General features: G+C 40.6%; 1 protein-coding gene across 1 annotated transcript in view; it reads right to left on the reverse strand.

The window, feature by feature from the left end:
* Positions 1–25,868, reverse strand: part of SNX6 (sorting nexin 6) — a 54,339-nt gene that overhangs the window by 7,777 nt on the left and 20,694 nt on the right. Inside the window, exons 5-13 of the mRNA XM_073348999.1 lie at positions 24,930–25,051; positions 22,171–22,294; positions 20,605–20,700; positions 17,062–17,167; positions 11,284–11,359; positions 10,507–10,546; positions 9,005–9,091; positions 7,883–8,042; positions 4,664–4,749 (exon numbers count right to left, since the gene is read on the reverse strand). Coding sequence (XP_073205100.1) covers positions 4,664–4,749; positions 7,883–8,042; positions 9,005–9,091; positions 10,507–10,546; positions 11,284–11,359; positions 17,062–17,167; positions 20,605–20,700; positions 22,171–22,294; positions 24,930–25,051 — 897 coding nt within the window. The remainder of the gene's footprint in view (positions 1–4,663; positions 4,750–7,882; positions 8,043–9,004; positions 9,092–10,506; positions 10,547–11,283; positions 11,360–17,061; positions 17,168–20,604; positions 20,701–22,170; positions 22,295–24,929; positions 25,052–25,868) is intronic.

The following is a 25,868-nucleotide window of genomic DNA, read 5'->3' on the forward strand; positions in this document are numbered from 1 at the left end:
CTTCTTGTAGTGTGGGGCCCAAAACTGGACACAGTACTCCAGATGAGGCCTCACCAATGTCGAATAGAGGAGAACAATCACGTCCCTCGATCTGCTGGCAATGCCCCTACTTATACATCCCAAAATGCCATTGGCCTTCTTGGCAACAAGGGCACACTGTTGACTCATATCCAGCTTCTCGTCCACTGTCACCCCTAGGTCCTTTTCTGCAGAACTGCTGCCGAGCCATTCGGTCCCTAGTCTGTAGCGGTGCATGGGATTCTTCTGTCCTAAGTGCAGGACTCTGCACCTGTCCTTGTTGAACCTCATCAGATTTCTTTTGGCCTAATCCTCCAATTTGTCTAGGTCCCTCTGTATCCTATCCCTACCCTCCAGCGTATCTATCTCTCCTCCCAGTTTCGTGTCATCTGCAAACTTGCTGAGGGTGCAATCCACACCATCCTCCAGATCATTTATGAAGATATTGAACAAAACCGGCCCCAGGACCGACCCTTGGGGCACTCCACTTGATACCGGTTGCCAACTAGACATGGAGCCATTGATCACTACCCAAAGAGCCCGACAATCTAGCCAGCTTTCTATCCACCTTACAGTCCATTCATCCAGCCCATACTTCTTCAACTTGCTGGCAAGAATACTGTGGGAAACAGTGTCAAAAGCTTTGCAAAAGTCAAGGAACAACACGTCCACCGCTTTCCCTTCATCCACAGAACCAGTTATCTTGTCATAGAAGGCAATTAGATTAGTCAGGCATGACTTGCCCTTGGTGAATCCATGCTGACTGTTCCTGATCATTTTCCTCTCCTCTAAGTGCTTCAGAACTGATTCCTTGAGGACCTGCTCCATGATTTTTCCAGGGACTGAGGTGAGGCTGACTGGCCTGTAGTTCCCAGGATCATCCTCCTTCCCTTTTTTAAAGAGGGGCACTACATTAGCCTTTTTCCAGTAGTCCGGGACTTCCCCCGATCGCCATGAGTTTTCAAAGATAATGGCCAATGGCTCTGCAATCACATCCGCCAACTACTTTAGCACTCTCGGATGCAACTCATTCAGCCCCATGGACTTGTACACATCCAGCTTTTCTAAATAGTCCCGAACCACTTCTTTCTCCACAGAGGGCTGGTCACCTCCTCCCCATGCTGTGCTGCCCAGTGCAGTAGTCTGGGAGCTGACCTTGTTCGTGAAGACAGAGGCAAAAAAAGCATTGAGTACATTAGCTTTTTCCACATCCTCTGTCACTAGGTTGCCTCCCTCATTCAGTAAGGGGCCCATATTTTCCTTGACTTTCTTCTTGTTATTAACATACCTGAAGAAACCCTTCTTGTTACTCTTAACGTCTCTTGCTAGCTGCAACTCCAGGTGTGATTTGGCCTTCCTGATTTCACTCCTGCATGCCCGAGCAATATTTTTATACTCATCCCTGGTCATTTGTCCAATCTTCCACTACTTGGAAGCTTCTTTTTTGTATTTAAGATCAGCAAGGATTTCACTGTTAAGCCAAGCTTGTCGCCTGCCATATTTACTATTCTTTCTACACATCGGGATGGTTTGTTCCTGTAACCTCAATAACGATTCTTTAAAATACAGCCAGCTCTCCTGGACTCCTTTCCCCCTCATGTTATTCTCCCAGGGGATCTTGCCCATTGGTTCCCTGAGGGAGTCAAAGTCTGCTTTTCTGAAGTCCAGGGTCCGTATTCTGCTGCTTTCCTTTCTTCCTTGTGTAAGGATCCTGAACTTGACCATCTCATGGTCAGTGCCTCCCAGGTTCCCATCCACTTTAGCTTCCCCTACTAATTCTTCCCAGTTTGTGAGCAGCAGGTCAAAGGAGACTCCAAAGGAGTAAACAGAGTGCTAGAGTTGAGAATGGAAAACTGAGACCATTAGGTCAGAGACAAAGTGAAGTCTGAATTTATCAGTTTTTTCGAAGGTCTCAATCTGTGAGTAGCATTAGCATTACTGTTCCCTGGAAAGTATGAATGGAAGTGAGGAAATCTGGGTAACTAAATCACTGGAGAGGGAAGGAATTTGCAGCATACATTAAAGCAAATAGTGCAAAAGGAAGTACTATAGACTCATGACTACATACAGATTCCAAGCAAACTGTCTATGCTTGGAAATCTAAGTTCTTATAGACTAAAATAAGAACTCAGTATTTGAACCCAGTATTTGTTTCGATGCACAGTGTCCCCGATTCCCATCTCTGGTAAATTAAAAGGTAAAATTTTACACCATTCCCAAAATACACAGCATCTTTTGGACAAAGTGAAATGAGGACATTCAGGGACCCCCTGGGTTTCTGTGTGTGACAGAGGCCCACTGGTACCAACTGGCAAAGGGCTCACTGTTCATTACAAGCAACTCCTGTCTCAGACCTGACAAACTTACCACACCACTCACCATTTTCATTTCACCATTTTCACAGAGGTAGTATGTGAAGTCTCTACTGAAAGCTTGTAACCTATCGATAACCATTGTGAGATATGTGTCTGAGTAATATTTAAAGGAATAATGTAACTACATTGAAAGTTATTCCTTACCATCTTCAAGCAAAAGTTAGTCCCCAGAGAATAACATGCTCAGGGAGGGCTTATTAAAGCAGAAAGGAGCTGTCTCCCTCCCTGGCTAGCACAGTATGTACTGTATTGCTCAGTTGTCTACCTTTGCACCAACCCAAACAAGTCAACAGAAAACCATCAAAGAAACTATAATCATGAAAACCACTTGAAGTGAAAAGGCTCAATGGGACAGTGAAGGGATTGCCCTCTTTGTGAATAAAGACTGCTTCAGTTGGTCATGGTGGGGGAGGAGGGAGGACACTCCAGTTTCATTCACTGAGGACGTACCTTGATAAGCAGGGTTGCTTCATGAAAGACTGTGTCCTAGCTACTTGGTCTAGCAAGCACTGTAAAAGACTGAACTTTGAGAATCTACTTTATTAGATAGGAAAGGTAACTTTAATAAGTTTAGGCCCTCATTTGCATTTTATGATTTTGTTTCATATGTATCCACTTATTTCCATCACTCACACTTGTTCCTATTTGAATCTCTATTCTTTCTTAAGTTTCCTTTTGTTTTACTGTAATTGAACTCAAGTGCTGTGTGTGATACAGGAGTGGTGGCCTAACGTGACACTGGTAAACTGGAGGACACTGTTCCTTTGGGAACAGAGGATCTGGGATTTCTGCGGGTATCTGGTGGTCAGAGGCTAGATACCACAAGGAGACACTCTGAAGGGACTTGGGAGCTGGGGTGTATCTATTGTCAACATGCAGACCTGGTATAGCTCAGCGGAGAGTGCCTGAGTGGCTGACAGGCTGGCTGTGTGAGGGAGCTAACACCCAGCTGGCAGAAGAAAAACTCCCTTGCACTAGAGACAGAGGGTAACAAGGTGACTCTCAGTCCTGGGTGCCCCAAGAAGCATCACACTCAAACCAATATAAAACACAACCTTTTTTAAAAGGCTCAATGTGAAAGCCATCCGATCCATAAGAATTAAGTGAAGGGTCCCACATATTCTAGTACTTCTAGTACATAAATATATATTTTGAGTTTAGTTTAAGATAGATGATAAAAGGAAAAAGTAATGCAAAAAGATTACTTGAAAATTACATTAAAAAAAGCCATTTCTTCTCACAGCATTAAAAACGCATCCAAACTAAACTGTTTTACATCAAACTGAAATGTCCAAACCAATTTAAACAAAAGTTGCATGGATGTACATTTTTATAGATCCATACACACTCTTGAATTTCAAGTGTCTATGCCTAATTTCAGCCTAAAATATTCAAAATAGATCCTCTCAGAAATAAGGTTTTAGTGAGAACAGTGGCAAGTGCAGACAACGGTAACAGTTAAATAATGTGAATTCTGAAGGAACAGATGGTTCAGGATAGCTTTTCCGGAAAATCCCTTGGTATAAGATGTTATAGCCACAGTCTGCAGCTTTGTCAAAAGTAGTAAGCTATTATCTCCACAAAGACCAAAAAAAAAGTTGCTCAAATGCATTTAAATGACTTTTAAGGACAGTGCACTTAGGTTCTTTTGGGGAAAAATAATTCACCTCCTTAAAACCATTTAGCATGTTCAGTAAATTATCTGCAACTGAAGTTTCTTAGTCAACATCCTATGCTAGTGAACTAAAAGAAACCAAGGCTCAGAGGTATATTCAAGAATCTATACACAGATCTGGCCTCAATATCTTGCTCAGTGACAGACTTCCTCTATGAGCTTCAGGCATAGTTTCATACCTCATTGGGGGGGGGGGGGGGTTTGCAAGGATAAAATCCACTAATATCCGAGAAGGAAACTCGGATATTATGCTAATGAGAGTCATACAGGTACCTAGACAGATACTGTAGGCAGCAATACTATAGTCAATGCATGAGATATTTTCTATGGGATAGAGATGTTCAAAAAGCACCGAAGGCACTTAGGACCACAAGTACCATTGAAAGTCTATGCATGCACCCCTATTCTCCATAGTTCACAACTTTATAAAAGTTAGCCTTTCAGCTGAAGCTGCTCACACTTCATATCAGCTCTGACTGAACTTTTTGGAGGTGGACAGTATATTACATAGCTCAGAAATGACCAAACTGATCTTATCCAAGTATACAACATGGAAAAACGGATTTAAATACAAACCAAAATAGGTTTTGATTACCTTAGCATGCTTCAGTTCCAATTCTGCAAGTTCCACTAGATTCTTTCGGAATGCAGCAACTCTTCTTGTTTTAAAGTCTACAAGTTCTGTAAAGTATAATTTGTGATTCCATTAAAAATAGTGTCAGTGCATTCAAGCATTAAGACGCTTGCCCCTCGGGATAGGGGCGAGGGGGGAAAAAAATCACAAGTTTAAGACTAAGGACTATAATTTGGGCTCAGAGCTATTGCAGCATTGTTAGGGTATGTCTATATTGCAATTAAAAACCTGCAGCTAGTCTGTGCTAGCGGGCTCAGGCTCAGAGTGTTCGGACTAAGGGGCTATTTAATTATGGTGTAGACATTCAGGCTCAGGCTGGACCCTGAGCTCTCAAACTCTATGAAGTGGGAGGTTGCAGCCCGAGCCTGACATCTATTCTGCAATTAAACAGTCCCTTAGCCAAAGCCCCCTCGATCCTGATTCATCTGTCATGGGCCTGTTATGCATGTCTAACTGCAGTGCAGACATAAGCTTAGAGAAGGAGTTATTTAAAGTGTGATTGTGATGGCTTCTCTTAACCATAATTTTCATATATGTAAAGCTCTTTTGGAGTCATATAGCAGTGTGTCCCCCTTTTAAAAAAAATTAGAATATTAAATTTTAATTAGGGCTGTTGATTAATTGCAGTTAACTCACGCGATTAATTTTTTTGAGTTAATCTCAATTAATCGCAGTTTTAATCGAACTGTTAAACAGAATACCAATTGAAATTTGTTAAATATTTTGGATGTTTTTCTACATTTTCAAATATATTGATTTCTATTACAACACAGAATACAAAGTGCACAGTACTCACTTTATATAATTTTTATTACAAATATTTTACTGTAAAAATGGTAAACAAAAGAAATAGTATTTTTCAATTCACCTCCTACAAGTACTGAAGTGCAATCTCTCTATCATGAAAGCGCAACTTACAAATATAGATTTTTTTTGTTACATACCTACACAAAAACAAAACAATGTAAAACGTTAGTGCCTGTAAGTCCACTCAGTCCTACTTCTTCTTCAGCCAATCGCTAAGACAAACAAGTTTGTTTACATTTACGGGAAATAATTCTGCCAGCTTCTTATTTACAATGTTACCTGAAAGTGAGAACAGGCGTTCGCATGGCGCTTTTGTAGCCAGCATTGCAAGGTAGTTATGTGTTAGATATGCTAAACATTTGTATACCCCTTCATGTTTTGGCCAGCATTCCAGAGGATATGCTTCCATGGTGATGACACACATTAAAAAAATAATGTGTTAATTAAATTTGTGACTGAACTCCTTGGGGCAGAACTGGATGCCTCCTGCTCTGTTTTACTGCATTCTGCCATATATTTCATGTTATAGCTGTCTCGGATGAGGACCCAGCATGTTGTTCGTTTTAAGAACATTTTTTCACTGCAGATTTGACAAAATGCAAAGAAAGTACCAATATGAGATTTCTAAATATAGCAACAGCACCTAGACCCAAGATTTAAGAATGTGAAGTGCCTTCCAAAATCCAATCAGGACAGGGTGTGGAGCATGCTTTCAGACATCTTAAAAGAGCAACACTCCAATGCAGAACCCAAGCCACCAAAAAAGAAAATCAACCTTCTGCTGGTGGCATCTGACTCATATGTTGAAAATGAACATGCACTGGATCGTTATTGAGCAGAACCCATCATCAGCATGGACGCATGTCGTCTGGAATGGTGGTTGAAGCATTAAGGGGCATACAAATGTTTAGCGTATCTGGCACGTAAATACCTTGCAATGCTGGCTACAACAGTGCCATGCGAACGCCTGTTCTGACTTTCAGGTCACACTGTAAACCAGAAGCGGTCAGCATTATTTCCTGCAAATGTAAACAAAACTTGTTTGTCTGAGCGATTGGCTGAACAAGAAGGAGGACTGAGTGGACTTGTAGGCTCTAAAGTTTTACATGGTTTACATGGGTTACATGGTTTACATGGTTTTACATGGTTTTTTGAATGCAGGTATTTTTTGTACATAATTCTACATCTGTAAGTTCAACTTTCATGATAAAGAGATTGCACTACAGTACTTGTATTAATTGAAAAATACTATATTTTATTTTTACAGTGCAAATATTTATAATAAAAATAAATATAAAGTGAGCACCATACACTTTGTATTCTGTATTGTAATTGAAATCAATACATTTGAAACACTGGAAAACATCCAAAAATATTTATAAGTAGTATTCTATTTTTTGTTTAACAGTGCGATTAATCGTGATTCATTTTTTTAATTCTTTTTTTTAAAGATTAAATTAATTCTTCTCTTTTCCCTTCATCACTATGCTTGCCCCAGAAACTTGCCTTTACTCATGAGTGAAAGCAGGCATGTGAAGGGCTCTGCAGAGAACAGTGGGGCAAAATTAATTTGAAGAACAGATCAGCAGGTAGCTTAAAGACAGAGTGCTTGTTGAAACACTTCAGGGGCTAACAGGATCTTTCTCCAAAGAGCCACCAACTTTGGCAGATTTATAAAGCCAAAAGAATTTTAGTGACGGATGTGGATGGGGAAGCGAGGTAGGCTCCAGGGGCTAATTTAGGAGAGGGGATGCTGACTTGGTCAGAAGACCACTTCCCTAGGCCAACGTTAACCCAAAGGGGGAAAAGACTTGCAGAAAGGAGGCAGCACACTGAACAGTCTCTTCTCCAAAGGAGGAGCACCTTTCACCCACCAAAGCTGCTTAATTTCGGACAAATCTCCAGTACTAGCATCCCCAGCAAAACACTCCCCTCACTGGCTCCTCTGTTTCTGACTTACAACCACCTGCAATGAGATGTGGCAGTCAATGGAAATCAGCACTGAAGTGGCTAGGTAGAGTTGTGTAAGGCCATTTCAACAGAGCTTGACAAAATTGTATTTGTCTTCACTATCTGCAGTCAGTTACACTTTTGTGCATGTCAAAACAAGTGACGACTTAGTTACTTGTATCTTGTTAGAGAAAATTCAGCCATTTAAGCATCATATTGGTACCGGAAAGACCATTAGTCTTTAATATAGAAGGAAAATACTGTGAAATGTCCTCAGATAAGTCACAAATAAATACAGATTAAAAGCAGAGAAAATTCAGAGCAGTAAACATATTCTAAAGGTCTGAAAAATTGAGGCTATTCAAGAAAACAGATTTTTTTAAAAGTGCAAATATAACGTGTGATCAAAGATTGCTCAAATACCTTGTTTTGCTGATTCAGATATTTTTTCAAATTTCTGACAACATACTTGCTGAGTGGTCTCAGCTTGCAGCACATCTTTATTTTTTGCTCTTGCTTTATCCAATGCCTTATTAGCATTTTCATAATCCACTAGTGACCTAGATCTTCTGTATAGGAGATCCTGCAAAAACAAAGTATAAGGATGTATAAAATCTACAATTACCTACTGTTGGATATCTTCAATTTTAGCCCTCAGATCAGAGCGTAACTACCTTATTTGTCTCAAGATTTTCATTTTATTCCTGCTTGTTAAGATTATTCTAATTTTAGTTATGTGAATATAGCAAAACAGATCCTCCCACCCCAGCAACATAAAGGGGCATAGAAATTCCCATATTGGATCAAACAAGTGGTGTCATCTAGTCCAATATTCTGTCTGACAGTGGCCAACACTAAAAGCTTCAGAGGATGTTGCAAGAAACTCAGGAGAAGGCAGGTATGGGGAATTCCATATCCTCCCAGCAGATTAGAATCAAGCTATTGTTTAGATTATGATTCCGAAATACCTGCATAGCATGAGAAACAATACTAGCCTTCTGTATTAAAAAAATGTAAACAGCATCCATCATCACCACCACCTTTTTCTGAATGTGGACAACTTTGTAAATTCCTTCTAACAGTATGAAGAAGCAAAAAACAGTCTCTTCCCACACCAAGCAAACAGTTTTGGAACCAACTTTGCCTATAATAAAGTTTTATTTAAATTATTTGTTTTAGTTTCAGTGATTTTAGAGTATATGAAACAGTTGTCAAACTATATGACTACTTTTCAATTAAGCACAGTCATTAGAATAATCTGCGAATTATAAGTAGTTTACAGAATTTTTCAAAGTTACTCCTTCATTGCTTCTAAATCCACAAATGATATTTAGCCTTGCAGATGGGAGCAAACAAAATGTTGTTGTTACCATTTTCTTAAGAGTGAAGATCCAATACTGGGAGAGTGGGACAAAAATTAACAGGCTGGAGATTTTTGTCCTTTTCCTAATCCACTAAATTAGCATAATTTATATTTACTTAGGTGATCCCTAAATACTCTTTCAAGAAGTGCACTACCTCATTGAACATAAAGCACAAATTCACCTTAGCAGCTTGTGATTCCCTTAAGTAATATTTCAGAAGGTCAGAAAGCTTAAGGTCTTCATCTGCAGACACCCGCGCCTCTATTTTCTGGGGGGGGGGGGGGGGGGGAGAGAAAAAAAAGTGATATGCCTTTCTCAAAACATCTGGACTCCAATTTTTCATTTGTTTGATGTAAGTACAGGTGCAGATACGTGCAAAGCAACAGTGCATGATGCACACAGATATTACCACTTTCAAAAAATTAAACAATTAAATTAATTAAATTAATCAATTAATTAAACAATTAAACATGCGCTAGGTATGCCTGTTTGTTTTATAGGAAGCCAGTTTTTAACAAGGACATTGTTCCCACTTTCAGTGGAATATACTGTATACTGAAAAAGACAGAGAAGTTCAAACAGCCTCAGAGGAAAATACACATTCTCATCATATGAGATTAACAGAACATAAAAATTCTGTCTTAACTCCATATCAGCTATTCAAGTGCAGATACTCTTCAAAGAGACCAATTCTACTGTATGAACTGTCTGGAAAGGTCAACCAGTTCTGTACAGTTGCTGGCACCCACCTTCATCTCCAACATCTATAGTGTTAAAATGTTATTCCAGTAACACATCCAGCTTTAACCAAATCAGTAGCTGTGTTCAAAAGGTGCACTCATGAAGTTGAATCTCAGTGATGAGAAGGCAAACTGATTCAACAGTGCACTGTCTTTGAATAAAATATATACCCAATACAGTATTGCTGCACCCGTATGTAGTTAACAGAGCAGGGTAAATCATTTATCTGAAGAAGCATCTGAATCAGAAAGTCTTCATTATTCCATGTCTGCATAAACTAATAGGTTTTAAAATATTCATGTTTACTAGCTATTTACATAACTAATTTGCTGACCTCTCAAATGATTGTTGCTCAAGGTCCCAACTCAATATTTTTAAAATTTCCTTTTCCATTAGTGTCCTTTCCATTCCATCTACTGCATTATATTCTTATTCCTGATAGCTTTCTCGTGGGATAACTTGGAGGCAATCTTCTTGCATGCAAGTCTTTTAAAATCACTTCTGTTGCAGTAACAGACAAAAACCTTGAGCACTTCTTAACATTTTGGAGGACTAGCTCCCCTTACTTGGTAAAATTAATGTCAGGCTACAAGGTAGATAAACTAGATCCTTTGAAGAGCTCTGTGTAAGCATGAAAGCTTGTCCCTTTCACCAACAGGTGGTCCAATAAATATACCTCGCCCACCTTGACTCCCTTTTACCTTTTCACACAGTCTACAGAGTCATTTTGAATGTGGTTTTATTTAAAAAGCAGTTTGAAAATCCTAACACACTATCTTCCTTCTCACCTCTGCCCAATGCTCAATACTTACCATAAAAAACTCACAAGCTGATCAAAAGACCACTGACCCCAAGATACTAATTGTCAATATCCTGGCACACACTGGGATATACAACTACAAACAGAAGTTTACATCTAAAAATTGATTTAATGATACATACCCTTGTTTTGTCAAATAACTCTGATACCTTCAGAAAAAACCTGGGAAGGAAACAGATACGTATTATGACTTTAATGGTTTTCCGTTCAATTTCCAGTCAATGATCTAAATAAACTGATCACAAAACTAAGATTTGGTACAAAGCAAGAAAGGCCTATTACTGCAACTGGAGTATAGTATTACCAGAACTGAGGTGAATTGACAAATCTCTGTACGTTAACTTCATATATAGCTCCTTCCTGCAATAATGCCAAGTACAACTGATATGGTTAAGCCTTCATTTTCACAAGCAAATTTAAAAGAACATTTTTTAAATTGCCTATGTTTTAGTGTGCAGAGTCCAGGAGTACAATTTAGTTCAGAATATCAAACATACTGGACAAAATTCAACATACTGGACAAAATTACCAAAAGCGTGAGTGAGCACAAATCTCCATATGGATGCATACCTCTTGTTTTCAACTCTAGGGAAAGAATGGGGATCCACAGAGGTGCACAATGATGCCACTTTTCTTGATCGCTCTGCTGTGACTATGACAAAGCATGCATATACCCAGATCTTAGATGTGCTCTTGTCATGCCTTAAAATCTGCTTGCTATGCATATGGGGAGTGGTAAGGGAAGAGAAAGAAACCATTCTTTTGGATGTTATTCTCTCTTATGGACTCAATCCATTTTGACAAATGAATAGACATCAACCTGGCTAAGTAAAAATTAACATATTGCTGGGTAGCAATCTGTCCCATAATATAATCACTTTTAACAATAAAAATCTTACTTGCACATATCTGTGGAGTCCTGTGTTCCTAATGTATACAATGAAGACCCAATTCTATTACAGTCATCTGCAACACCTAGAAAGAAAAAAAGGACTTAAGACTGAATTTCATTCTACTCTTGTATGAATATTATTTCAAGAAGCACATGTTATTTTTTCAAAACTGGATGCTTTTCTAAAAGGTATGCTCTAGTTCAACCAGGAGTTATGGGCTTGATGCAGGAATTACACGATGAAATTATGGGAAGCAGTGGCCCCAGCTCCCTAGCTCCACGCGTTGCCTCTGCTCCACCCCAAGCCCCGGTTCTGCAGCTCCTATTGGCTGGGAACTGCGGCCAATGGGAGCTGCAGGGGTGGTGCCTGGCTGCCAACAGAGGCAGCATGTGGGGCATGCCGAGGGAGAGAAGCCCCCTCCAAATAAGCAGTGGCCCCAACCCCAAGCCCACCCATGCCCAAAACTGCCCTGAGACTGCCTCAGCAGCAGCCAGTGCGACTGACCTGGGGGCTGCCCAAGCGGCTCCTGGGCCAGCCACATGGGGCTGCTGCAGAAGTCATGGAATCCATGACCTCCGTGACAAACACTATATACCACAGTGTGGACACAGCCTGCTTTTCACTCAGCATGTAGCTACACCTACCCTACATGCCCCCACCAGTGGTGTGCCTTTCAACTTGCAGATATTTGACACAACTGGAAATTTCTTGACTCACTTTACCTTGAGAATATAAGAAAGTTAATACTAATTCTTGTTCTGATGGTACTTCATTACAATAGATTACAAAAAAAGTTTGTAGCATAGACCTTGTTTTAACAGATTGTTAAACTCACTATTGCATATCAGCCCTGTGGAACTACTATAATAGCTTATATAGCAGAGTAATATTAGGAAATTATGTATTTTAATCCGTCTAAATCAGTGATTCTCAAACTTTTCTTTTCACGGACCACTTGAAAATTGCTGCGGGTCTCGGTGGACCACTTAATGATCTTTCCAAACATTGTTTATACCATTAGCTATTGGATAAAAGCACTATATAAAAAAACAATAATAAACGTTTTTTTGTTCTACAAATAAAAGCACACAACTCATATTTTAATAACAGTTGTCTTATCTTTCTAATGTGATGGATGTGCCCTCTCTCCCCCGCCACTGCAGCGCCTGAGCTGGGGCTGGGAAGGAAGGGGGGTCTCTCCCTCTCTCCCCCACCACAGCAGCCCCCTAGGTGGGGCTGGAAAGGATCGGGGATCTCTTCCCCGCCACAGAGCTGAGGCTGAGGGCCACCTCTCCCCGGCAGCTGCAGCCCTGGAGCTGGGGAAAGTCGACTCTTTCTCTGACCACCGCAGACCTGCATGTTCCAGATTCCCCCCTCTTATCACTCCACTGCTCCCTCCCACTTACCCCTTATTCCCCCCAAGGCCACCACCCCACCTTACATGTGCATTATCTCCAGGGTCCAGGTACGTGGCTCCTGCGTGGCTCCACTAATTATGGGGGTGGCCCTTCATTCTCTCATGTGCAGCCGCCCAGGTGTGCACCTTAGAGGGAACTATCCACGGACCACCTAAATGGAGCTCGCAGACCACAGTTTGAGAATGTCTGGTCTAAATGATATTTTTGGAAGTGAGAGACGACAACTCTTTGCAACACTCCAGCTCTCTGGAGATCACTAGGAAGTGCTCCATGGACCACGCTTGAGAATCTTTGCAAGATTCCTGAGGTCCATACTCTACCTTCCCTAGATAGAACTTTGAAGGAACCATCAGTCCACAGGCTCCGTTTGATTGGACTGGCCACTACGATAACTCAGAGTGTTGAGAACCACGTGCTTCTCAACCACTAGGATCAATGAACCTTTGATGTCTTGAGTTTGGTCAGTCTCTTGCTACCAGACCCTCATATTTTTGTGGTACATTGGAAATAAAACCAGGAGAGTTACAGATCCTGTCCTGGTCCTAGTCAGGAAATAACCAAGGGCCTTCTTGATGTTATCTAGTATGGCATCTAATCTCTGCTAGATGTGAATGAAGTTTAGGGAAAAATACAAGGAAGTTAAGTGTCTGGTTAAAATAGAAACCTGAAACCACTTTAGACAGGAATTTGTAGTGAGGACACAGGGCCATTCTTACAGAACATAAGTCACAATGGCCTGGATCTCACTAATAATCTGGGCTGATAATGCAGCAATGCAAAATGCAATCTTCAGAGAAATTGTACGAAGAACTGTCTGACAGGAGTTTGAACCAGGGCCCCCATTAGCTTTGTAAGTACCAGTTTCAGATCCCATTAACAAAGGTGGTTCACACAGAAGAAGGAATACATGGAGCAAGTCTTTGGCAAACTGCATTACTGTAGGGTCAGCAAAGATTAACAGTCCATGCATTAGAGGGTGGAAAGTTGAAATGGTAGACAAATGAAGGGTGCTAGCTCATATTTTTGACATATATGTAGCAGAAGACCCAAAACCAGAAGTAATGGAAGGCCACTTTGGATCTACTCTTTTCTGAGTTGCTCAGAAGGAAAATCTCTTCCATTTCATCAACTATGTTTTCCTAGTCAACGGCTTCCTGTTTTCCAATATTAACCTCTTGACTTTGACAAAATACTCAGTCTAGTGCTCCCAGAAATCCAGAAGTCTAGTTGTCAGCCTAATAAGAAAATCAGAATCTGGGTGAAGAATCTTGCCCTGATTCTGAGACAAACGTTCTGGTAAACTGGGATGAAAAATTTGCAATTCCGTTTTCAGTTCTAGGACGATGGAGAACTGAAATTGCATAACTCAGGCTGGAACTAACAGAACCACCGTGGGTTGCAAGTCTCGAACAATGTGCTAAAGTAAGCACCTCAACACACTCCACAGATGTCAATTACTATTACCAAGGGAGACATATGGAATTGTCCTCTGGCACGAAAGCTTTCATAGCTGTGAAAGCTCAGAAGTCCAATCCCCACCTTTGTGCTGGGATTAAAAAGGACTTTGTTTATGTGAATCCCCAAGAACACTGAGCGTTCCCTAGGGCAAAAGACACTCCCTATGGAGACTGAGCTCTTATAAGCCAATCACAGTTACAGCAAATATAGATGTCCTTTCCCCAGTTCTTCCCTGAGAAAGTACTACTTTGAGCTACAGCAGAGGTGCGGCTGTCACAAACCTTCACATCTTTAACTTGGGCAAAAACAGGGATTTCACCCACTTTCGCCAGGCCTGTAAACAGTCACTTCTTGCAAAAGGTCTTTGACATTAAAGTGCCCTTTTAATGCAGATTCTGCCAGACTCCACAACTTGCTCCTTAAGAGTCTCTCCAACAGCAATTTAAAGATGACCCTCCTAATCTTTTCAGGTTTCATAGGAGAAAGATAGATCAAACACCTATTCAAATTGTGACCATCTCCCAGGTACCAGACATTGCACATAACCATCAGTGACCAGCGTCAAAGTGTTTTATGAAGCGCAAGGCTTGAAAGGCCTGCCTTCCTAGTCACCTCACCATGGTGCCATTGTGTCAGCAGACCCTAACAAAAGGGAAAGAAAAACAAAGATAAAACAGAACAGTACTGAAAAAGGATGGTACGGCAGGGCAAGAGCTGAGCCCAGATGACACTTGAAAAAAATATGTGAACAGTGGGGGTGGGGGTGGGGGGGGGAAGAGCTTCTCTAAAAAAATCCTATTTAATTGTTCACAAACAAAAATCCCTAGAGAGGATAAGGACAAACCAACCCAATGAGGGACGCATCAAGAACACTGAGCTATGCCAGCCCACTTCTCTTTTAGCAGTCTAACAGAAACAGGTGGGTCTATGCCTGCTTTTATGCCCTTGGAATTCGCAGGGTGGAAGAGGGTGGGTGCACACATGGCCCCAACAGACACTGCTTACTCGAAGTTTCCAAGCTGATTAATACCAAATGGCACCTTCCGAGACTGAAGATGGGCAACTGCGGAAGGAAAAATTTATTTCCTTCTTGAACTTAAGGTCGCCAACAGTTCCCAAATTTTGGCATGCCAAACTTTCCCAAACCTCTCCACTCCCCTGACATATTATGACTGCCACTTTTTGTTGGATTGGAATAGTTGAGTTTGAGGTTGAGTAAAGAAATGTAATTTCTTGTGTGGCATGAGTTGAACCCAGGTAACTGCAGGCAGATCTAAAGTTCTCCCCACTAGAAAAGGTTTGTGACAGAATTTAATCATGAATGTAGCTGTAACACCCACCTCTGCCCTCTAAAATTCATAAAACTTAACTAAAGGTTAAATATATGTTTCAGTTATCCCCAAAAGAAATGGTATGAAGAATCATATAGTCTCCAGTGTAAAAGCAGTTTATTCTAATTCCAACTGGTCTAGTACAGCATTAGCCATGAAGAAAATGGCACTCTCAGCCAACTTGTATTTTGGTGCCCCAGACCCCCACTGCCTCCCCCAATCATTGCCACTGGCCCCCACGGCTTCCCCCGCCCTCCTCCCCATCACCCTTGGCCCCCGCTGCCTCCCCAGACCCCACTTCCTCCCCAAACCATTGCTCCAAATTCCCTTCCATGACCTTGCACTCCAGGCCAGCTCTGCTCCTCGCCTCTTGACCATGGCACCCACCCATAAAGCCAGCCCTGAGCATTAGTTACACCCAGAGAGATATGTTATTCCAAGATCTGATTAGTCTTTGGTCCATCAATGGCTATTGGCCAGGATGGTGTCCCTAGCCTCTTTTTGCCAGAAGCTGGGAATGGGTGACAGGGGATGGATCACTTGATGATTACCTGTTCTGTTTATTCCCTCTGGGACACATGGCATTGGCCACTGTCAGAAGATAGGATACTGCCCTAGATGGACCTTTGGTCTGACTCAGTAAGGCCATTCTTATGTTTACTTCTGCTTGCATAAAGACGTTTATACTCCCTGAGAATTTTACTCTTCCTTGCATGTGAGGCAAGTTATCAACGGCAGGTCGTTGCCAATCACAAAGTGCAGAGTCCTGCACTTAGGACAGAAGAATCCCATGCACCGCTACAGACTAGGGACCGAATGGCTAGGCAGCAGTTCAGCAGAAAAGGACCTAGAGGTTACAGTGGACGAAAAGCTGGATATGAGTCAATAGTGTGCCCTTGTTGCCAAGAAGGTCAATGGCATTTTGGGACGTATAAGTAGGGGCATTGCCAGCAGATTGAGGGATGTGATCGTTCCCCTCTATTCGACACTGGTGAGGCCTCATCTGGAGTACTGTGTCCAGTTTTGGGCCCCACACTACAAGAAGGATGTGGAAAAATTGGTAAGAGACCAGCGGAGGGCAACAAAAATGATTAGGGGACTGGAACACATGACTTATGAGGAGAGGCTGAGGGAACTGGGATTGTTTAGTCTACAGAAGAGAAGAATGAGGGGGGATTTGATAGCTGCTTTCAACTACCTGAAAGGGGGTTCCAAAGAGGATGGATCTAGGCTGTTCTCAGTGGTAGCTGATGACAGAACAAGGAGTAATGGTCTCAAGTTGCAGTGGGGGAGGTTTAGGTTGGATATTAGGAAAACTTTTTCACTAGGAGGGTGGTGAAACACACCTAGGGAGGTGGTCGAATCTCCTTCCTTAGATATTTTTAAGGTCAGGCTTGACAAAGCCCTGGCTGGGATGATTTAATTGGGGATTGGTCCTGCTTTGAGCAGGGGGTTGGACCGGATGACCTCCTGAGGTCCCTTCCAATCCTGATATTCTATGGTTCTATGACTTTGAAAATTTTCTAGTGTGTGCTATAACTAATGAGGCTTCCCCCGCTCAAAGAACAGAAACTCACTTTTGTGTGATCTTGTCATTTTATCAGATTTGCCAGATGCATCTTTGACTCGGTTATGGTATTCTACAAGGAATGTTCTTTCATGTTCAAAAAAGTCATCTACATCCTAAAAGACAAAACGGTATTTAGAAAACAGATTCAACTATCTATAATAATACACATGAAATTTAGTATACAATAATGACTGTGTACAATTAAATACTTTATAATACGTGTAAGTGAACTCTGTACATATTTTGTAAAACACCCTATACGAAAGTCAGTTTCTACTTCACTGACCTGCCAAGTCCCACAAGATTTGATGTTTGCCTGCAATGTTTTAGCCTTTATGATAATAGGTGTTGCACACCTAGAATCCTTAACACATGGTTAGCAGGTAGGTGAAAGAAAAACTGATTTTTAAAGATATGGTGTTTCATAATGCATTTGTAATTTACTAGGGTGGTTGTAATAAGTACCTTCCACCTCTATGTCACCAGTTCTATTAAGACTCAAACCAGCAACGAAGGAGAAGGTTCATTACCATTCATCAGCTGGTTAGCGAAATAGTTAGATATCTGGTCTCAATTGCAGTACTGCATCCAGTTCTGGGCACCACACTGGGAAAGACGTGGGCAAATTAGACAAAGTCCAGAGAGAGCAACAAAAATTATTAAAGATCTAGAAAACATTACCTATGAGGAAAGATAAAAAAACTGAGTTTGTTTTGTCTGGAGAAGAGAAGACTGAGGGGGGACACATGATAACAGTCTTCAAGTATGAAAAGGCTCTCATAAAGAGGAGGGTGATAAATTGTTCTCCTTAACCACTGAAGACAGGACAAGAAGTAATGGGCTTAAATTGCAGCTAGGGAGATTTAGATTAGACAGTAGAAAAAACTTCCTAATCATAAGGGTAGTTAAGCACTGAAACAAGTTGCCTAGGCAGGCTGTGGAATCTCTATGATTGGAGGTTTTTAAGAACAGGCTAGAAAAACATCCATCAGGAATGGTCCAGATCAGTGGTTCTCAGCCAGGGGAACATGTACCCTTATGGGTACACAGAGGTCTTCTAGGGGATACATGAACTGATCCAGATATTTGCCTAGTTTTACAACAGGCTACATAAAAAGCACTAGCAAAGTCAGTACAAACTAAAATTTCATACGACTTGTTTATACTGTTCTATATGCTTTATACACTGAAATGTAAGTATAATATTTATATTCCAATGGATTTATTTTATAATTATATGGTAAAAATGAGAAAGTAAGCTATTTTTCAGTAATAGCGTGCTGTGACACTTCGATATTTTTAGGTTTGATTTTGTAAGCAAATAATTTTTAAGTGAGGTGAGATTTGGGGTATGCAAGACAAATCAGACGCCTGAAAGGGTAGTCTGGAAAGGTTGAGAGCCACTAGTCCTGCCTCAGTACAGAGTACTGGGCTAAATGACCTATCGAAGTTCCATCCAATCCTAAATTTCTATGATTCGCTGTTTCTGTCCAGTACCTAGTACAGAGGCATCTACCTAAAAAGATTAACACCACAACTGTCACAATTAGACACTTCTGTTGTCTCTGCAGAGATGCTATGAACTGAGTGTGCAAGGACATTGAAGTACTCTGCCATCCAGACCATTCAGATCATGCTGAAGCATATAGGTGGGTAGACGCAGACAATATGAACAGTTACTGCCTATTTAATATCTGCTCTGTGGACAGAAGACTGGGTTACAGTATTGCTAATCTAGCCCCTTTCATGAGCACTACTCAAAAGAGAAAAAAAAGGTGAACAAAAAGCCTTAACCACCTTCATTATTAACTAATACATAGGAAATACATCATGCAACAGCATTCATGTGATACACAATATGAATGAATATGGTAGTTCTCTCTATATTGTTTTGAAAACAATTATGATGATGATTGGGAGAAGCCAAGATGTCTAAATAGCATTACAGTGGACGCAGATTTACACTAGGCAAGAGTCTGAAACATTACATTAACACTATCTTTTCTCCTTGAATAAGAGTTTTTTTATATATATATTGCCCTTTAGACTCTCTTTTGCACCAGAACTAACTCATGGCTGTAGTACCCGCATCTGATGTCTCAAGAATACAATTAGGAAAGTTACATAGGGCTTGAAAAATCCACTGGCTAGTGGGAAGCTTTCACTGGAGCACAGAGGGGATGAAGTCAACAGTTTCTCCAGAATTTAAGGTTTCATTATACAAGCACGTTTCTAGTCAATACAATTCCAAAGATAACTTTCCAATCATTAACTGAATAAAAGATTCAATATTGTCTTCCTGAGTCTACAGGCAGCTGCAATGCCTAAGAATTTTGAATATCGCAGTGAAATTGTCCAGACTTGTTAATTTCACTGGGCACTGGTAAAATAGTCAGAATCATCTGTTTCACAATGCTATTTGGGAAAGCTATAAAGAGCAACATATGAAGGATAGGTCCATCAATGGCTATTAGCCAAGACGGTCAGGGACCATCATGCTCCGGATGTCCCGAAGCCTCTAACTGCCAGATGCTGGGAATGGACAACAGGGGATGGATCATTTGATGACTGCCCTGTCCCATTCACTTCCTTGGAACCATATGGCTTTAGCCCGTTGGAACACAGGATGCCACTGTTGGGCTAGATGAACCATTGGTCTGACCCCAAATGGTCATTCTTATGTTCTTAACCAAAGCAGGTATCAGAGTTATTCATTGGGGGAGGGAAATGGCCCCTATCCACTCCACCCCTCCACCTTCCTCCTCCAAAAAATAAATAAATAAAAGGGCTGGAGAAGGGATAAAACCAGGAATGCCTTCCCTGTGGAAGCAGCCAGATAGTTCTGGAAGGTGACTGGGGTAGGGGCGGAAGGAGACCCAAAGCCTCTTTCCAGCAGGTAGATATGCAACTTTAAGGGCTGGTCTTCAATGCTGGGGTAAGTCGTCATAAGATACGCTACTCCAGCTACGTGAATAACATAGCTGGAGTCAACATAGCTTAGGTCGACTTATCCCAGTGTCTTCACTGCTCTGCATTAACAGAAGATGCTCTCCAGTTGACTTACCTTATTCTTCTCGGAGAGCTGGAGTACTCTGGGTTGACTAGAGAGCGCTCTGCCATCGATTTAGCGGGTCTTCACTAGACCCACTAAATCGACACCTGCTGCATCAATTGCAGCAGCATCAATCTCCCCATAGTGAAGACAAGCCCTAAGATTACAATTCCTGCTATCCAGAAGAGAATAATATGAATGATGAAACCTCCAGAAAGGGTCCCAGGACAGCACCCTTCTCAGTAGCTGGTGTTGCAAGGGGCTAGACATCTCAAGTTGCTACACCTGGGCTTTGCTGGTGCGGCCCCAAGTCCCTCCACCTTCACCTCTTTTGTATCTACCTCTGGCAAGTGTATAATAAATTTGTGAAGCCCTGAAATGTACTTGGCATGCATTTGGTATTTGTCTCCTTTTGTAATCATATTTGATTTCAATTCAAAGAGATACAGTTTCAAAAAAATTACTAAACATTTTATTAACATGCTAGAGATGAATCACCTTTACTCCTGAAACAATGACACCATCTGCTGATTTAACCATGTTTTTAAAGAAGTCTTCAAGTTTCTCTTTCTTGTTTTTCCCACGAACACTCAACTGAAAGACAAGTTCACATCTCAAGTTAGCACAGTCTCTGAAGACAATAAAAGCAGTGAATTCATTTCTGGACTGAGAGGAGCTAGAAATTATACTAGAAACTGCAAGTCTTGTACCAGGTTGATGTCTGTTTGCCTAACAGTACATTGTATAAATAATGTGGACGATGCACCAAGTATTACTAATACAACATTTTGCATTCTACTGGTTATTGACCAGACTTCCTTTAACATCTAATGTGAGTTTTGGGAAAACATGCAACTCCATAGTATTTGGGAAGAATACTGAATGTATCTGTATCATTTCAGCTACATTCATTCTCAAATGTCCTCATTTTTTTATACACAGTAAAAGGAAGCTACTGACAAGTTAGCTAATGTCACTAGCTCTTCCTTTGCTGCTTACAATTGCAAATTACTTCATCTTCAGGAACTTCTAATCCATCCCCCTCCTTGCTTCCACTGAAATCATCCCTCTCACACCATTTCCCCACATCCTTTCTTCTGTCCACCTAACTTTCCAGATCTGTGGGGCCAGAATTCCTGGATCAGCTTTGCTTCTTCTGCAGCAAGTACTGAGTTGACCTTCTATATATCAGAGAACCAAAAGTCATGTTTCAAGTTAAGAAAAAGATCTATTACCTGAGGTTTGGTTTTAGTTTTATTTTCAATTTTCAACATTGAAGGTAGTGCAAGAGATATAGTTACATTTAGTTACTTAAAAAAGTAATTGAGGCACCACTATTTAGACAATATACACCATCATCTCAGAAATAGGTTTTTAGGCAAGTTACAATACATAACGACCTCCACTTCACTAGCCCAGTATTAGGATTCCAACTCCAACGCAGTATGAAGACAGCTTGTATTGGTTACTTCTCCATATATTTAACTAGTTTAGCTATCACAAAACTATTCTGCTTCTCAGAGATTTTTGTCATCTTGGCATAATATTTAACAACCATGTTATACTGAAGAAGAATCTGTAAACTTAACAGAACCTTTTACCCATCATAATTTTTAATCAAAGAGTTACTCTTGGAATGCTGTCTTGACGAGAACTAATCACACTTGTGTTTTACAAAACAGTGATAATGATAGTTTGTTTCATCATGCTCTCTCTTTCAAAACACCTGAAATCAATTAAAGAATAGGTGAGTAAATATCTTCTTGAGCCACAGCAAATGGTGACTGATTAAAAAGTGTTGCTAGTCTCCCGTAAGTATTTTTTCTGACTGGGCTACAGTTCAAAAACTATAAATTAAGTCCTGAATGCCAATTACCCAGATGGCAGAAAAATGAACTTTGACAGGACCAGCTAATTTAATTTCTTAAATTCTAAATCCAAAGAGGTTTGGTTAAGGAATCACTGTAAATTGCTTCAGGAGATCAAGTGTTCTACCCATTTTCAATCATATCATGAAAGTACATCTTGATTACTTTTGCTACTGAATCAGTTTTCAATACTCACATCCTGATTATATTCCAAGAAGACATGGAAATTTAAATCTTTTCTCAAGATAGGATGTGCTGCCACACGACACAAGAACACTTCATGCATTGCAACTGTCTTCTTGAATATTGCCAGATATTCACTAGAAACAAAAAACAAGTACAGTGACTACACAATAAAGAATTAAAATTCCACCCAAAACAATTAATTTTTTATGAAGCCGACTGCAGAAAATAGAAACATCCTCGTACACAGACAAAACTAAGGAATGCTAAAATATTTTACCCTAACCTTTGATGTACTTGATGTTAGTATATTATGTGGTATTTAATGTGTGCACTAAGAAGGTAATGTTAATACATGGCGAAAAATTTAATCCTTTATCATATAACATAAGCAGACATATAGAGATAAATACAACAAATATTACAGGCCCTTTAAATGAGGATACAAATTCCATCTGTGTGTTAGTTCCACTGGAAGTATAACCCCATTTATCCTTCCCATAAACTATCAAGAACTAACAAGATGCAAAACTGTACTACACAAGCAATCGCGTAGCCTATTGTGAATATTCCTTCCTCTATCTCCATCTTGCCTATTTGCTCCCCTCAACTCATTTGTCTGTATTTTGTCCATTTAGCTTGCAAGCTCTTTGGATCAGGAATCTTATTCCATGTCTGAAGTGCCTAACACACACTGGGTGCTCTATACACGGATCTTTTGCTTAATTTCCCTTTTGGAATGGTTGTAAGATTTAGTACAGTAGAACCTCAGAATTACGAACACCTCGGGAATGGAGGCTGTAACTCTGAAACGTTTGTAATACTGAACAAAACGTTATGGTTGTTCTTTCAAAAGTTTACAACTGAACATTGACTTAATACAGCTTTGAAACTTGACTATGCAGAAGAAAAATGCTGCTTTTAACCATCTTAATTTAAATGAAACAAGCACCGAAACAGGTTTCCTTATCTTGCCAGATCGTTTTTTTAAAATTTCCTTTTTTTTTTTTTTTTAAGTAATTTATATTTAACACAGTACTGTATTGTATTTGCGCTTTGTTTTGTCTCTGCTGCTACCTGATTAGAAACCAGAAATATGCACTGAGGTATGTGGTTGACCAGTCAGTTTGTAACTCTGAGGTTTTACTGTATATCAAAAGTAAGTATCATGATAAGTCAGTTGTCCAGTTCAACCAAACTAGATTTTAAGGCAATAATTGAAGTTTAGTTTATGGTGCAAACAAAAGATTAATTAGGAAGAGGAGCATCTACTCCTGTCAATACTAGTTTACTATAGTTTATTTTATTTTGTAAATTCAATTAACTGACATGTTTAGTAAACTGCATTGATTGTACAGAAATAAGAGGAAAGGGGCTTCTTTTATTCCCCCTCAAGTTAACAATGAAATGGCTTAGATAATTGATACACTGGCTTCCACTACGTGCAAGGAGGGATCATAAGATTTACATACCAGCAAACCAGCAGGATCAGTGTTGGGAGATGTTTGATCTCTGTGAGAGCAGTAGTCATTCAGTGAAGACAAAAAAGAAGGATGCAGAGGATGGAGGTGGCAGTAGAAGAAACCCCAAGGTTTCTGTGTTATCCAACCCCTAACCAGACCACAAAAGAATCATGATCAGGGCCGCTGGAAAATCACAGATTCTTCAATATTTATTGTGCTCTGCTAATTTCCAGTTTTCTGGTGTATGAAGTATATGTGTATATTTCCTCTGCTGTCAAACCATCTCTTGCACACCAGTCTAATACAATAATTTTAATACACTAGCTCACAGCAGCTGGATGCTGAGAAGTGCTAATTATTTTCTTGCCAGTTCAGTGCTTTGGTGAGAAGTAATCTAGTAGCAGTGTAAATATACACCTGAAAACTGAAATCAGGGAGGGAGGAGAAAGAGCAAAGAGGTCCATGGATGAGATAAAAGAAAGGGGATGGAGCAAGGAAAAAGACTTTCCTATATGACTCAACACAGAGTACTAAACCTTACAACAAATCCTCCAATCACTATCAACTGCATAACCAGGGAAGTCACTATTTCCAAGAAACTGTCCTACTGTAAAATTATGTATTCCCAATAAAAAAACATGTCAGGCAGTTACCAAATTTCCAGTTCTACAGAACAGAAGTTTGATAATTGCCCATTAACAACTAACTACTGTGATTGTACAAGCTCCTATTACTTCACACAGATTTGAGAGCTCTTCTGCCTTGCCTATGTCTCTCACTAACAGTAACTAAAGATAGAAAGTAAAATTTGCATTTTTAGTTATTACTAGGGCACATGCAAAGAAAGCAGCTCAGTCCATATTCATGGTGAAACAAAAGATTTATACAAGTACATAGTAAAAACAGAAGAGCAGGTTATCAAAGTCTGATTGAAGCTGCCTTCATAAGTGATCTGTAGAGAAAAAGGTTAGTTAAGACCTAATACCTCGCCTTTACAGTTTGTTCTTGAAGGATTCTTTGTAAAAACAAAAAAAGCTAACTTCGTTTTCCATTTTCAGTGTGTATTTATATGACCCCTTTATAAAATTCGCACAATTCTGGGCAATAATTTATACAATTTTCCTGATGGCTCTGATCATGATAATTGAGATAACACTGGTTATGTGGTAACTGCGGATGCTCAAACCTGCATCTTCCAGAAGGGATCACTGTTGTGAAATGATTAGAAGTATGGAATAGCAGAGAGCACTAAAAGGCAATTGAAACATACAAACACACACACACAGAGCACTGAATAAAATATACATACGCTTCCAGTTCTTGTTTCATCTTGGTGAACTCTTCCTTAGTCATCGATCCTTCTCCTTCTCCAAGTTTCTGTAGTTTTTCCCTTGAAGCGTCAAAGTCAGGCCTGGGTGGTGCTGGTGGAATCTGTGAAATGAGTCAGAGTACTTTTGAATTCCTCACCTTCTTAGTCAAAGCTAAAGTCCTTCAAATAAGGGCACAGTAATGCCCTGTCTAAACTACACAGTTTTATTGACAAAAGTCAGCTTTTGTCGACAAAACAGTTGAGGTGTACACACTGAAATGCTCCTCCCGCCGATGTAAGTCTTCTGCTATGCCAACATAATAAAACCACCTCGACGAGCAGCATAGAGCTTTTTGCGACACAGAGCGATGCAGGATCAGTGGACATACGTCAGTTGGTTATGTCACCTTAATTGGCCTCCAGGGGTCCCTCAAAGTCCATCATGACTGCTCTGGCCAGCAATTTGAACTCTGCTGCCCTGAAGGTACACAGGTATGCGCCCCTCCCCTGTTTAAAGACCCAGGAATTTTTGAAATTCCTCTTCCTGTTTGCTCAGTGTGCATAAGTCATACAGCATCTTCCCAGCTGACGATGCTGGCTTTACCCAGCAGATGCTCTCCCACATGGAGCACACTAGAGCTGTTGGATCTGCTGAGTACATGGGGAGAGAAGCGGCTGTGCAGTCGCAGTTTTACACCAGCCATAGAAATTTCGAAACCTACAGGCTGATTGCTAGTGGCATGCAGGAGAAGGGGCACGAAAGGGACACACAGCAGTGTCATGCTAAAATCAGTGTCATGCAGACATACCAAAAGGCAAGGGAGGCCACCCATCACTCTATAAGGAGCTGCATGCATCCTAGGTGGCAACTCCAGCTACACCACCAAGGCCCCATGGATACTTTGGGGAGACTGGAGGCAGCAGCCAGCGGACTCGAGC

This window comes from Lepidochelys kempii, chromosome 6, assembly GCF_965140265.1.
Source record: "Lepidochelys kempii isolate rLepKem1 chromosome 6, rLepKem1.hap2, whole genome shotgun sequence".
NCBI lineage: Eukaryota > Metazoa > Chordata > Testudines > Cheloniidae > Lepidochelys > Lepidochelys kempii.